This window comes from Convolutriloba macropyga, chromosome 14 (genome assembly GCF_964194025.1).
Source record: "Convolutriloba macropyga chromosome 14, txConMacr16.3, whole genome shotgun sequence".
Taxonomy (NCBI): domain Eukaryota; kingdom Metazoa; phylum Xenacoelomorpha; order Acoela; family Convolutidae; genus Convolutriloba; species Convolutriloba macropyga.
The window spans coordinates 18,185,307-18,198,543 of record NC_134481.1 but is presented as its reverse complement, the minus strand read 5'-3'; the positions used below and the strand labels follow the sequence as shown (position 1 = coordinate 18,198,543).

General features: G+C 36.6%; 1 protein-coding gene across 1 annotated transcript in view; it reads right to left on the bottom strand.

Moving 5' to 3' along the window:
- Positions 1–1,748: 1,748 nt before the first annotated feature.
- The window catches only part of LOC142353110 (uncharacterized), a 576,000-nt gene continuing 564,511 nt past the window's right edge, over positions 1,749–13,237 (bottom strand). Inside the window, exons 2-5 of the mRNA XM_075405316.1 lie at positions 7,610–7,891; positions 6,931–7,082; positions 2,628–2,976; positions 1,749–1,998 (exon numbers count right to left, since the gene is read on the bottom strand). Of these exons, the coding sequence (XP_075261431.1) occupies positions 1,832–1,998; positions 2,628–2,976; positions 6,931–7,082; positions 7,610–7,883 (942 nt within the window). The 5' untranslated portion in view covers positions 7,884–7,891 and the 3' untranslated portion in view covers positions 1,749–1,831. The remainder of the gene's footprint in view (positions 1,999–2,627; positions 2,977–6,930; positions 7,083–7,609; positions 7,892–13,237) is intronic.

Here is a 13,237-nt window from a genome sequence, read left to right as displayed (position 1 = left end):
AGAAGTGAGAAAAAAGTGAGAAAAGAAAGTGAGAAATAAAGTGTGCGAAAAAAGTGAGAAAGGAAAGTGAGAAAAGAAAGTGAGAAAAGAACATAAAAGAAAGTGAGAAAAGAAAGTGAGAAAAGAAAATGAGAAAAGAAAATGAGAAAAGAAATTGAGAAAAGAAAGTGTGAAAAGAAAGTGAGAAAAGAAAATGAGAAACGAAAGTGAGAAAAGGGAGTGAGAAAAGAAAGCGAGAAAAGAAAGCGAGAAAAGAAAGCGAGAAAAGAAAGTGAGAAAAGAAAGCGAGAAAAGACAGTGAGAAAAGAAAGTGAGAAAAGAAAGTGAAAAAGAAAAGTGAGAAAAAAGTGAGAAAAGAAAGTGAGAAATAAAGTGAGCGAAAAAAGTGAGAAAAGAAAGTGAGAAAAAAGTGACAAAAGAAAGTAAGAAAAAAAGTAAAAGGAAGTGAGAAAACAAAATGTGAAAAGAAAGTGAAAAAAGAAAGGAAGGAAAAGTGCAAAGACAAAGTGAGAAAAGAAAATGAGAAAAAAAATTGTGAAAAGAACGTGAGAAAAGAAAGTGAGAAAAGAGAACAGAAAGGGAGTGAGAAAAAAAGTAAGAAGAGAAATTCAGAAAAAAAAGGTGGGAAAAGAAAGTGAGAAGAGAAAGTGATAAAAGAGAGCGAAAAAAGAAAGGCAGGAAAAGTGAGAAAAGAAAGTGAGAAAAGAAAATGAAAAACAGTGAGAAAAGAAAGCGAAAAAAAGGAAGGAAAAGTGAGAAGACAAAGTGAGAAAAGACAGTGAGAAACGAAAGTCAGAAAAGAAAGTGAGAAAAAAAGTGAGAAAAGAGAGCGAGAAAAGAAAGCGAGAAAAGAAAGTGAGAAAAGAAAGTGAGAACAGAAAGTGAGAAAAGAAAGTGAGAAAAGAATGTGAGATACAAAAGTGAGAAAAGAAAGTGAGAAAAAAAGTGACAAAAGAAGGTAAGAAAAGAAAGTAAAAGGAAGTGAGAAAATAAAGTGTGAAAAAAAAGTGAAAAAAGAAAGGAGACACACACACTATTGCATACACCCAACAAGCACCACACATCCCAGGACCACCAGGGAGCAATAGCACAGAGGTATCTGCCCCAGGCTACCACTCTTTTGACCCGGGTTCAATTCCCCCATCTACTTGTTTTTGGCTTTTTAGCCTTTTTGGCATCTCTCGACGTGACCGCTTAACCATGCTGCTCAACGCACCTCTTAAACATGCGCTTCGAGAGGCTTCTTAAACATGCAAAAATTTGTCTATTTTAGAGCTCACGCGTTTAATATATAAGATTGTTTACTTAGTCATTTTTGCTTTTAATTGAGCTTGCATGCGTTTTACGAAGATTAATTTTTTTATAGCTGTTGTGCTGAAAGTTGCTTAAAGCAATGAAAAAAACTCTGGTTAACCTTTCAAGTGGAACGTCGGAACTCGCTATCCGAAGGCACAGTTCCGTGACCTTCATCGTTACGCTTTCATGCAACTGAGCAATTAAGGGTAGTCAAAAAGCAGTGAGGCGTCAAATTGGACATAGAAATGGGTTCTCAATTATGGTAGCCAAATAAAGTAATTAAGTAATTACGCGCAAGGAAAAGTGGTTACGGAGTAGGAGTTTCAGGTTATATTTCAAGCTTCATTCGGGTCGGTTGTTCGTATGATGAAAACTGTTACGTAAAACAATCCCTTCAGTATTCTATTCAGGCTGAAACCTCAAATTTTCAGAGGAGGGCTAATATACAAAAGTTTTGAAAAATAATTAAATTCTAGATTGATAATAAGGAAACGCTACATAAAAATTGATATTCGTTTAAATGATACAAAAATTGTCATTTGTTGAGAAGATAGTTGAGATCGCTGTTTTGTTTCTTCATTTTGATGTTGTTGCCCTCTGTCTTATAATTTATCCGATCAATCTGTTCATTCTGTCTATCTAGTTCCTCCCCCAATCCACTGGCCAGGAACTTGAGTCTCTCTATTCCACCGCTGATTTGCTCTAAATGACATCACTATCACAAAACGGCCCTTCGTTGATTCTAATCAGTTCCACCAAAAGTTTTCCAAAACGCCATCGATGAAGTTTATATAAGTCTGGACATTTCACAAATAAAACCGATTTAATGGGTCCAGGAAAAAACCCTATCGGAAAATGCCCCTCGCTCATATTCTAATAGGAATTAAACCCCCATATTAAATTTGAATTTCAGTCGTAATGATTTTTTCGGTTGGGACAGGTTCATTAAAAAAAGTCCCACGGGCCCCTGAAGCATGGCCGTGGCCCACGAGGCATGACCAAATGCGCAGCTCTTTAACAGTCAAGTGGTGATTTTTTCCGTGGCGTCTTTTTGCTTTGGTTAATTTCTGCAAAAATTAAAACCCTCTTTTTTTCCAAAACTGTGGTTGTATAGCCCTAGGTTCTGTATTTCAGTCACAGTCAATCAGAAGCAATGTATAGTTTATGGTCATATGAAATGTGAAAAAAGGTATTAATTATTAATCGAACCGCTATCTGTAATTGCAAATCAAACAGACTTCATCACAAGTGGAAAATAGAACGTAAGGGGAGTGGTTTTGGCTGTAATACAAGAATGCACAAAGAACTGGTGGTCATTTTATGAGGCTCACCTAAATTCTGGTTGCACGACTCTTCGTTCTGTCGCATAGTGTCTGACCAATTTTTCATTTGGGAATCACTGAAAAGTCTGAAATCTGTCGGTTGCCTTTGTCCACTCCGATTTTGCTCTGCTTGACTGTTGATAAATTTGGAACAATTTGATTGGTCGAGAGATCTACCAGAGTTGCTTGTGGAATTCGTATGAATTTTTTCGTCAGTTGTTGATGAAAAATAGTTTTTTACAGGAGCGAACCAGCTTTTCATTGATGTGATATATCGTTTGCTCGTGTTAAGTTCTCTGTTTATCTGATCCAGACCTCTTTCTGCTCTCTGTAACTGCTCTCCTTGTCTGGCTAGTTCCTAGATACAACTACTGTCATTTTGTCCCGGATAAGCTTGATCGGGAATTTTTAACCCTCATGTCGTAGATTGAGCTTTGATCGGAATTGTCTATTCAAAACGGACTATATAGATACTCCTAGATCATGATTTTTGAAAATTAATAATGGAATTGAAAAAATGAAGTATAAAACAAACGCATTTTATTATTTACCATTCGAGGCGCAAGAAATTTATGAACCATCCTCCACCCCCCCCCCCCCCCCTATAGATAAAAAGGTTAAAACAGCGTGCAAAGGTTACAAGCATCAAAATACTTTCAAAAAATGTTTATAAAATTTAATAAAAAGGCAATTAAGAAAACATGTCGCTGAATTTTGAAGACTTGACATTCAAAACTATTCAATTATTAATAAAAAACAACATTAGCATCGCTGAGAGTGCATATAAGACTCATTCTAGTACTTAAAACAAAAAAAAATAAGAAAAACCGGACAAAACCTGCCAAAACCGGATTGGTATGTGTACAATTTTATTTTTTTAAAAATATACCTCATGTTATAAGGAATTCAATGAATAAATTATCAAAAAAAGTCATGGACTGATTTTCGAAAACGTCCGCTAAAAGATCAATAAAAATTTAAAAAATTAACGCAAAAGCCAAAAAATTAACAAATGAGAAACTTGTGCCAATTTTAAACCTTAAACGCATTGTTAGGCTGTCAAAAATACAGTGGTATCAATTTCAGAGAGTTACATACAGATACACTTTGACAAATTATTTCCACAAAAAAAATTTCCATAGAAACAAAATAGGCCAATTGGACAAAAAACGTCAAATGGTTATCTATTTGCGCCATTCTATCAAAATTGACTTTCGAAGTCGAAAAGTCACTCAGTGAACGTAACACATTATCAAAAAACTTTTCTCACTCAAAAAAACTAGTTCACACGGCAGTTTTACTCGCTTTCGCTTATAGGTCAAAACGCCGTCTGAGCAAATAGTACTTCTAGTAAAACAAAAACACAGCCAGCAGAATTCCGGAAACGACTCGAAGTAGAAAAGTGACCATCCTCAAATGCACATTGAACATAATTAAACAAAGCATTTTGAAACTACAGGAGGAAAAATATCATGAGAAAATTGAGAAACTGCCCATTTTACACTTGAAAAAAAATTAGAAGATTGTGCCCACTTTACGCTTGAAACTCATCCTTAGGCTCTCATAAAAACAGTGCTTTCAATTTCAGAGAGTTACATACTGATATACGTTGACGGCAAATTATTTCCAAAGAACATTTTCCATAGAAACAAAAGGGGCCAATTAGACAATACGTCAAATGCTTATCTAATTGCGCCATTCTATGAAAATTGATTTTCAAAGTCAAAAAATCATTCAGTGAACGCAAAGCATGGTCAAAAAACTTTTCTCGCTCAGAAAAAAATTGTTCACACGGCAGTTTTACTCCCTTTAGCTGATAGGTCACAACGCCCTCTGAGCGTATAGTACTCCTGGTAAAAAAAACATAGCCAGCAGAAATCCTGAAACATTTAGAAGTAGAAAAGTGACCATCCTCAACGTCCTAATGCACATTGAACATAATTAGACTATGCAGTTTGAAACAATAACAGGAAAAATACCATCAGAAAACTAACTGACAGAAACTGATACACTATCTGATAAAACTTGATATCAAAAAAACTTGAGACTCCAAAAAAACTATTGGTAAAACACCCTGTAAAACAAGTAACTAGGACAGACTAATAACAATTGGCGGACAACTTCTTAAATGGGTTGGTAGAAAGAAACTCAAACTCGAGAAAAGGGAAAGGGGATGAGGGTCAAAATGAAAAAGTTCTCTAAAAAAAGATCTCTACAAATTCTAAATGCAATATCCCAACCATTAACCTGAGAAAATATTAATTAGATTCGCTCGTACTGCATACTCCCACCAAAAATTGATGGAGAAGTACTAAACAACAATTAAATAATAAAGAACAAAAAACCTGGAAAAATAAAATTGTTTATTTTATGTAAAAAGCCCAGATTTCAAGATTCTTCCCAGAAATTATTCAGCAAAAGACTTTTATACCTTCTTCCTCTAGATCAGTCACTCATCCAAAACGCAGGAGAGAAACATCAAATGAATAGTGGAAACTCCCAAAATAAAAAACTTGGAGAAAATTCTAATTAACTTAGTGCCATGCCTAGACTTGAAGTGTCACCTCATAGCAGCAACAACGATAGAATAACTCTTAACTAAGAATTAACCGAGAAAAACTACAGTGAAAAGAAACACGTACAAAAGTCAGAAAAAAATTTGCTCAAGTTAGCCAATTTTCAACGAAAACAATTGAAAATGACTATAACTCGAAATGAAAGCAACAAAACTGCTAGGACAACTGATTTCAACCACACAACTTTGCAACTGCCATCAAAAAAGAAGCAGAATACAAAAAAGGCTAGAAAAAATCTTTTAAAAATGTCAAAATGGTAAAATGGCTGAAAATAGAATCTTGAAGTGTAATATTTTCTTCAGATGGTCAAAACTGCTTCCAAACCCACTATAATTAGTTTAGATAACTGTGAGAAACACTTTTGAAAAAAAATGAATAAAAACTAATGATCTGCTTTAAAAAATCCGCACACGATCAAAAAATTACACTCACTTAGCGAAAATTTTTTCACCTACTTTTCTGGCTCTCAAAACATAACGAGAAAACCAGTCCCTCACTTCGTTCTGCTCCTCTAATCGTTCAGCCCTTTGACCTAGGTTTTCCACATAAAGCATTGAGTTTTACGTCCTGTTTCAAATTATCAATCAAGAAACAAGTACATATATTTATTTAGCAATCATGGCTTAAAAACATTACACTGCTATCCTTTTGTCTGAAAGTGAAAAAAGATTACACATTAGAGGAATTAAAAAATTTGCAAAAAATGGTCGAATTATTAAAATTATATATAAAAGTATAATAAAATGGTAATTTAAAACAAATTTTTATTGGATTTATCCATTTTTCATAACACGAAACTAAACAACTGGCAGTGCAGAAACAATATTTCTTCAAATTAAAACCCAAAACGAACAAAAAACAAGGAAAATTGGACAAAATTTGCAAAAACAAAAGTAAATAAAAGTGTGACCAAAAACTTAATCACGCAAATGAACAAAAAAACTCGCTCCACTGAGAGCGAAAATGACGTCACGCACGCACTTCAAAATGAAATTGCATGAACGAATGAACAAAAAGCAGATTTGAAGTGGCTGTGACGTCGTAACAAAAATCGCGACGAAATAAAAAAAAGCCAAGAGAAGGCCAATAATAGCCCCAGCTATCGCTGTGCGGCTATTAAAAAAGACCTCGCCTTCAAAAGAGTTCAATGCAAGAATTGCCAAACGAACGTTGCCATATATACTGATTTTTTTTTAAAAAAAGTCCTCTCACAGATCCAAAATTGAAATTAAGAAAAAACTTAAAAATAAACTATAAATTTGAGAAATGTGTGCCTATTTTACACTTGAAAAAAATTATTAGGCTCTGCAAAACTTTGCAGTATCAATTTCATAAATCTATGTATTAATGCAGCATCGATCAAAAACTATTTTTACAAAAAATCAATTTACAGTAAAAAAAAATGAGCCAAAAGGGCGAAAAAACAGCCAAAACCGGTTAGCTATATGCGCCAGTCTCTTTAAAATTTATTTCAAATTCTAAAAGTTATTCACTGAACTCAGCGCATGATCAAAAAAACATTTCTCGCTCAAAAAAACTCTGTTCACCATGACAGCTTTTCTCACTTTCGGTTTTAGGTCAAAATGCCGCATGAACAAAACTACTTCCTGAAAAAGACTGATAGAAAACCATGCTCCTCTTCGAGTCGTAAAAAACCACGATGTCCCCAATAATAGCCCCTATCGCTTCGCGGCTATTAAACATAAGAAAATTGAAATCATATCCGTTTAACTTACACTGGCAGTTTCAACTCCGATCATCTCGGACTGTTGCATCATTTGCATCGTTCTCTCTGAGCTAGCCACTGACCTCTGTTGGGAAGCTAGCACCTGTGCCTGTATCTGCTCATAACTTCTCCCAGATAAAGAAATACCACTGCTATCACTACCTGTAAGATTCAATACTTAAAAATTTAATGTTTTTTTTTCTTCCTAGTGAATTATTGTCAACTGATGAAAGCCAAACTTAAAAAAATTCATTGAGGCTATATCAGCGTTAGTTCATCATAAGTTTTATTTGTTACCAGCTATCTATCTGGCTATATAAACCTGTTCCCAATGACCTTGGGAACTCAAGAAAAGCATGACATTTGCTGATGATTAAAACTACCGCCAAAAACCTGAGAGTTACTCTTTCCCAAAAACATCTGACAAGAAGTCGCAACCAAATAAGAGAAACCAAAAGTCTAGAATATATGTTTCATTACAAAACCTATTTTGAATAATTGGAGCCATCAAACTATACAAATCAAACCTGTCGGGAAAAATAACAATCAACAATATCTACTAGATATGTGAATCCATAAAAAACTCAATCATCACTTAGCCAAGGCCCTCAAAAGTCATAACTTTGTGAAAGTTAATTTGTTCGCCAAATTTTTTAATGAAAACGTCTCTATCACGAAAAGCTATTCACCATTCGAATACGAAGCTTGACCATTCAGCTGTCCATTGTTACGCGATGACGTCACAGAAGCTCCGAGCAAGCGGTTCCTCGCCTCTTCTAATGTTTCCGACCGGTTTCTGTCATTCGTTGCGTTTCGCTGAGAAGTAGATTGGTTATGTTTATTGGAATCCTGCGCTGGTTTGGCTTTTTGACTGAATGAGGAACTGTTCCAGTATGCTTCATCTTCGTCATCATTTTCTGTTAGACAGTCAGAGGTGTTAAAGTTATACTTGTTATACGTCATGATATCTAAAAGAATTTTTCTTGTGCCCAAATATAAATTATGTGAAATATTTCAAGACAGTATTCAAGACCAAAAAAAGGCTGAATTTTGAGATTGTGAAATATTTCAAGACCATTTTCAAGACCATATTCAAGACCAAATAAGTTGAAATTTGAGATTAAAGTCTTCACCCAGGTTGGAGGGGTTGATTCTAGTTTTCTCTGCTGAGGGGATTACTTTGAGGGGCTTTAAATGAAGTTCTTAGAGCTTCTTATGAAACTCTTAACTATATATAAAACAATACCGGCAGAAAGGTTTTCGGAGAGCAGCGCAAACAAAAATCTAGAACCAAAAATGCTCAAAAGCACAAAACCAACATCCAAACAGATCCAAATAAAAAAATGGGCCGAATTACCTACAAAATCAAACCTAAGTATATTACCTAATAATACTTCCTAAGACCAGAGAATGCAGTAAAACTTCCTCTCGCTTTCCAACAATTATGGTTATATTGGGGAGCAGATAGATTGCGTTGGGGTTGGAGGTAGGTGGAAGGGTTCGAGGCCTGGGATAGTTGGGACGGAGTTACTAGGTGGGGGATGAAAATATGGTTAAGTTGGAGGGACTTCAGAGGAATACGTGACAGGGGAATCACTTGGTAGATGCAAGCAAGGTACAACGGGGGTTAGATGGTGTAAGGGCATGGCCTGACCTTTTCCCCGTTAATCGCCTTGAAAATTACCTTTTGAATCTCGAAAATTACTATTTCACCTTGAATATTACAAGAAGTTACTGATGTACATCAGACACAAAAGTAAGCTTTCTAAACACTACTCCTCTATTTGAAATCATGAACACCCAGAGTTCAAGTAATGAACACCTGTACTTCAGCTTCAAAAAAGCAACAAGACAGCACTATCTTAAAACAACTTAACCAATATTATACATAACATTCATTTTGTAACTCAGAGATAAATGATGTCCATTAGAAAATTTAAACATGAACCGGCTACTGTCGAAAGAATAGCTCTCTATCGACCGGCTGGGCAATTGAATTTATAGGGCGTGCAGCTTAGAAATGTTTCATGGCTGCAAAAAAAATTAAACAAACCCACAGGGATTCGCACCGAACCTCCACGATAACCGTCTTACATCTTAACGACTAAACCACAATTACTTTCATTCGCCCAGAATCACTTTTATATTAGCAAAAAAAAAATATTTCAGAATTAGCGCAACATAGATCACAAGTGAAGAACACAAGCGTGAAAAAGTCACCGGAGAAGTCGAACAATGTTCTAGAACAAAAGATCGAAAAGAGGAAAGTGAAAAGACACGCTTACAATAATGACCTCAAACTTCGTTCGAGAGCGATTATTTACCACTGATATAACTGGGGAAAATCATGACAACAAACTGCACATCAATTGCAGCGACATAAACTGCTTAGAACTTCAGTTAAGAAGACAACAGTTACAAAAAAGTGCCGCAAAAACGAATTCAAATTCTATTGTTATCCTCATATCAAATTTTAAAGACGAATCTTTCAAGTATCACAGCCTCAGAAAAGTCGTATGTCATGTATCAAACTCAAAGAACCGCCCCCTTCACACCATATCTAAAACAGTTTCGGTTCATCATATTTACTTAATCACCAAACATACTTAGACCGTAGACGTCAGTGAGCAGTAAGACTCTAAGAGAACTTAATGCCCTAACCGCTTTAGCTGTTTATTCCGTTTTGAGGACGCAAAGTCAGATGTTCAGACGAAAAAAAAAGATCAAACGAAAAGTCGGTAGTACAAAAATTGCATAAAAAAGACCAGCAGGACTAATATAGTTGCTATAATCTTTATTTGAGAGCAATTGATAACCATGGATTTGCCCTGGAAAAGCTAGTTCTTTGTGGCTGTGCTCCCAGTGCCTCTCAATTAAGATCAATATTATGTCTCCACTTAAATTATAGTAACGCTGAGTTAGTGATGCTTTTAGTGAGAAAGGTGAGATAAATTTGTTTTCTTTTCCTTTTAGGTCAAACACTTATGAACACAGAGCCCAAATACTCCGGAAACGAGCCAAAGATTCGTACTATCTAAGAAAACGCATAAACCGGTGTACTCCAAAACCTTAAAAACCGTTTATGAATTTTTTGCTTGCTCATCCAATCTCTTGAGTAAACCTATTGAAACCAATACTCATCGTTTCTATGTAGATAGACTAGACAATAATAATGATGGGTGCATATCAACGTAGCACGCCCGCTAAAGCATAGCCAAATGAGCTAACCCCACGTTTGAATCTTAACGAATATGCTAAGCTGCATTTCAATTACAATCGCGTGGTTTCTGTTTCTTTTTCATTTACTGTCCCAAATTTGAAATTTTTCATCACTATCAATTTACTGTCTTCTCGACTTACTGTGCGGTCCCCTACAAAAATTTCTTTCAAACATGAATCGATAAACGTTGAACTAACTGCTCTCGAACGACAGGCATATCCTCAATTTAATGGCACCGTGCTTCCACAAAAGTTTGGTATGCTGTACATATGTTGAGGGACCCCAAATGATGTTACTAACCTTATTTTAACCTGTAGAAAGATTTAAAAATTGAACCAATTTTGACGTACTTCTGATTCTTGGTGGTAAGCTGCTGCCTAATTAGTTTAGCTGCCGAATAGTAATTTAAATGCCTAACAGCGAGAGCCATTTAGGTCACCTAAACCGGAAGTCGTCAAGCGTGGAAAAAGTCACCCAAAAACTCGAATCACTCAGAGCAGAAAACGTCAAGCAAAAACATTCTAGAACAAAACGGTCAAGCAACAAAACGCATGATTATAATATTTGCCTCAAAATTTGTTCGTGGCCAATTAAAAATTGGTCCCAAACGACAAACGAGAAGTTGGCTTTCTCAGTAGAAGAGGCGCATGGTAAGCGCGGCGATGGGGGGTTCAGCGCGCTGAGTCAGGGGTGAAACGATGTGAAGGGTTGAGGGTTGGTGAATTTGGAAGGGGGCTCATGTGGGGGGAAGGGTTAAGTGTATGTGTGTGTGTGGGGGGGGGAGTGAGGGAGAAGTAAGGGGTCTAAGAGTCTAGTAAACCGCTCTAAAGAACTTAATGCCCTCCGGGCGTTACTTGTTTATCCAGTTTTTGAAGACCCCAAGTCAAATGGGTCAGACGAACAATCGGTCAATCGAATAACTGCATAAAGTAACAAACAAAGCTGGAAAATTGCCAGAAAATAGCCGCAATAGCTTCGTAGATCTGCAGTTTCAAAAAACAGTAAAAAGACAGACCAGAAAAAATTTGTCTTTTCACTGAAGGCTGATATGCTATATTTTGACTAAAAAATCTGTATAAGTTTTTTCTGCCTCTATTAGTTACTCTCAAATAACCTTCATTTAGAGTGACACACATCCATTTGACCTTATCTCTTTGAATTAAAGTAAATAAAAGTCAATTTCAAAAACAGTAAGTCATTTTTGAGAGTGAGGTAAGTCAAGTGTGACCAAAAATTTAATCACGCAAATGAACGAAAAACTCGCTCAACTAAGAGCAAAAAATGACGTCACTCAAGCACTTCAGCTGAAATTGCATGAACGAATGAACAAAAAGCAGATTTGAAGTGGCTGTGACGTCAAATGCTCGTAACAAAAATCGCAACGACGAAATAAAAAAAACAAGAGAAGGCCAATAATAGCCCCAGCTATCGCTGTGCAGCTATTAAAAAATAATTATGGTTCCTGCGTAATCACAGCGGAAACAGCATTAGGCCTACAGTAGCCTCTTCTCAGCTGCCATTTTTCTTATTATTCCCCACATTTCAGACTGTTCTTTTTATGGGCAACATTGCTCTTTTTGCGTCTGAAACTTTCACCTGGTACCATCATTGCAGCCAACATTGGTCAGGCTATGATCAACCTGAAGCTATGGTTAATTAAGAGCTCATCCTCACACAGACAGCTTCACGGAGCCAGGGGATTGAACTCTCAACCATTCGCGTGTGAAACACACACCTTACCTCTCGGCTATCACGGTTATCATCGCGCGGAGTTGGTAAACAGACCACAGGAGTAATACTAATGCGTGTGCGTTTGTGCGAGTGTTTTCGTGTCTGTGCGCGTGTGTGGTGTGTGTGTGTGGCTTGTGTGTGTGTGTGTGTGTGTGTGTGGTGAGCGTCTGGTGTGTTGTGTGTGTTTGTGTGTGGGGGGACAAGAGGAGAAAACGAAGAACAGATGGGAAGAAATTTCACTAACCTTTTAAAGTGTAATTGTCCAGAAAAAATAAAAATGAAAAACCAGAAAAACTGTTTGATTTTGAAATGATCGCAACAGGTGTTGATTAAAAAAATTACCACACGGTTGTTATCGCCCTCGAAGTTATCATAACACTTCGGCTTCGCCTCGGAGTTTGATAACTTCTCGTTGGCGATAAGAACCGTGTGGTAGTATTCAGGAAGAACCTGGCTGTAAAACCAAACGCGAAACATATCTGGCAGATTGCCAGAAAATAGCCGCAATAGCTTCGTAGATCTGCAGTCTCAAAAAACAGTAAAATTTAAACAGAAACTGCCTTTATTAGCTGCTCTCAAAAAACCTTCATTTAGCGTGACACACACCCATATGACCTTCTCTGAATTAAAGTAAATAAAAGTCAATTTCAAAGTGAGGAAGGCATTTTTGTGCGTGAGGTAAGTCAAATGTGACCAAAACTTTAATCACGCGAATAAGAAAAAAACTCGCTCCAATAAGAGCGAAAAATTAAGTCACTCAAGCACTTCAGCTGAAATTGCATGAACGAATGAACAAAAAGCAGATTTGAAGTGGCTGTGACGTCAAATGCTCGTAACAAAAATCGCAACGACGAAATAAAAAAAACAAGAGAAGGCCAATAATAGCCCCAGCTATCGCTGTGCAGCTATTAAAAAAATAATTATGGTTCCTGCGTAATCACAGCGGAAACAGCATTAGGCCTACAGTAGCCTCTTCTCAGCTGCCATTTTTCTTATTATTCCCCACATTTCAGACTGATCTTTTTATGGGCAACATTGCTCTTTTTGCGTCTGAAACTTTCACCTGGTACCATCATTGCAGCCAACATTGGTCAAGCTATGATCAACCTGAAGCTATGGTTAATTAAGAGCTCATCCTCACACAGACAGCTTCACGGAGCTAGGGGATTGAACTCTCAACCATTCGCGTCTGAAACACACACCTTACCTCTCGGCTATCACGGTTATCATCGCGCGGAGTTGGTAAACAGACCACAGGAGTAATACTATTGCTACGAAATTCTTTTGAGACCAATTAAACATACCCAGCAGATTGCCGGAAAAAAGCCGCCGTTGATTCCAATAAGCATGATTGGGATTGAAAAGA